This window comes from Triticum dicoccoides, chromosome 2B (assembly GCF_002162155.2).
Source record: "Triticum dicoccoides isolate Atlit2015 ecotype Zavitan chromosome 2B, WEW_v2.0, whole genome shotgun sequence".
NCBI lineage: Eukaryota > Viridiplantae > Streptophyta > Magnoliopsida > Poales > Poaceae > Triticum > Triticum dicoccoides.
The window spans coordinates 396,594,023-396,596,089 of NC_041383.1; the positions used below are offsets into that span (position 1 = coordinate 396,594,023).

General features: G+C 54.1%; 1 protein-coding gene across 1 annotated transcript; it reads right to left on the bottom strand.

Moving 5' to 3' along the window:
- Positions 1–236: 236 nt before the first annotated feature.
- On the bottom strand, positions 237–1,142 carry LOC119367742. Its single transcript, XM_037633168.1, has one exon. The coding sequence runs from the start codon at positions 1,091–1,093 to the stop codon at positions 527–529; it is 567 nt and encodes a 188-aa protein (XP_037489065.1). The 5' UTR covers positions 1,094–1,142; the 3' UTR covers positions 237–526.
- Between the last annotated feature and the right edge of the window lie 925 nt (positions 1,143–2,067).

Consider the following 2,067-nt stretch of genomic DNA (forward strand, 5'->3'; position numbering starts at 1 on the left):
TGTTTGGGGGTCTTGTTGGGGGCGTGGTCGGAGATGCTCTAAGAGAGTACACGGGCAAGAGGGCTCTGCCGCACTCGCATCAACATTACTCTGTTATAAGATCGGACACACACAGTTAATGTTGCGTGCTACAGCTCGGTGATTCCGTCTAATTGCAGGTTTCCAACATGTCTGACCTAGAGTAGTGTAGAAACCATACACAGAAAAAGTGTGCATGTTTTGGCAAAATGAGGACCTCGGGAATTTATATTCACATTTCGTTGTCTCTTGAGACTTGAGACCACAAACTCGACTAAACCGACCAAAATTTTGCTCCTACAAATTACAGACTCTAATCAACCTCCCCATCGGCCATCGCCCGCAAGTGGAAACAAAATCCCACGGCTGGCCCTGGCGGTACCTTCCTTTGCTCTGTTTCCGGAATCGTCGGAGCCCCTCCATATTCGAGCGATCTTGCATTGCATGGGAGATTTGGATTCTTCTTTTTCTCTTCCTCTAGCTACGATCGCGACGCCTTTGTGTTGGTTCACTCGCACTCGGGAATGGCGGTCAGATCAGGAGCAAAGCGCTGCATCCTCCCGGCACTCTTCGCGCGCGCCACCGGCCGCCTCTTCGCCGCCAACGTCGGCACGGTCTTGTACGCGAGGGTCCCGTCCACCTCCGGCGGCTGGGCGAACACGAGCGGCGAAACAGAGCCGGCCCGCCTCCTCCGCCCTGCGCTGCCGGATGCGTTGGCGCTGGCCTTACTGACGAGCGCCGCCGACGCCCTGACGGCGAGCGCGGCGAGGTCCTCGCGCCGTAGCCCGTTCTTACGGGCCTCGGCGGGGAGCACGAAGTAGATCTGCCCCGGGCGGAGCTCCTCGGCCCCGGCGACTGCGGCCACGGGGCCCTCGAAGCCCATCGCGTCGGCGTCGCACAGGAACCAGCCGGCGTCCCCAGCCACGGAGTTGTCCTCGAGCGCCTCCGCCGCTGTGGCAGGGCGCGGGTACTCCCGCAGCTCCCCGGTTGGCATCAGTACCATAGCCGTGGAGGCAGGCTCCCCCTCTGCCCGCACTGCTGCCGCCGCGCCACCGCTAGACATGCAGAGCCCCATTTTATACTAGGTTTGTGGTGATCGTGGTGATGTTGTTGTGTGAGCTTGAGCTTTGAGACGGCGATGGAAGAGGAGGATTGGGAGGGCCAGTTATATATAGGAGGAGGAAGGGCAGGGGAATGGGAACATGACAGACTGGCGTTTGGCTGGGGCCAGGGCAGCGTGCATGCGTGGACTCGGGCCGGATATTTTAATCCTTTCTCACTTATCTATTGCTTTCTCTCCTTTCCCCAAACGTTCTACCACTAGTTTGGGAGTCGAAGCTGCGTTTACGTGGTGAGTACGTACGTACCCAATAGCCGGACGGCGCAACCACACTAGAAGGCCTTTCTTCCCATGATACCAGTTTGAAAATTTTAATTTTAAGTGTGCCAAAAATTATGAATATTCATCACATATGTGAATAGTGTCATTTTTTACGCTATTCATCCTTTTATCTTTATTGACATTGTTCATGTTGGATTTCTTTTTTTTATTTTTGCTTCTCTTTGTGTATTGTAGATTTTGATCTAATTTTTTTAGGGGTTGTAGACACATATGTGATGAGCATTCACGATTTTTTTTCAATTTTTTTTGACACATCTAAAATTGAAATTTCCAAACTGGTATCATGGGAGCATTTGAGTGATGGTATCGACCATAATATCATGCGCTTCACCATATATGTTTCAAAAACACGCCATTTGGAGTTCCTACCCTAGAGAGCTAGCAAGGAGGTAAGCGCACACCCCGCCGCCCGCCGCTCCGGCGCCGGTGGCCACGACAAACGCCTCATCCCGCTCGAGTATGGCATCCACCCACCCGTCGTACGGCAGCCCGGCTGCGACGACCACCATCAGCCGGTGTGCCTTGCCGTGTCGCGGGAGTTAGGTCACGCCCTGCTACGTCTGATGTTGCTTCGCCATCTCAGACCGGTAACACCTCTCCTGAGTTTTCTCCGGATTTCAGGTTTGCAGTAGCCCATTGCTTTGATG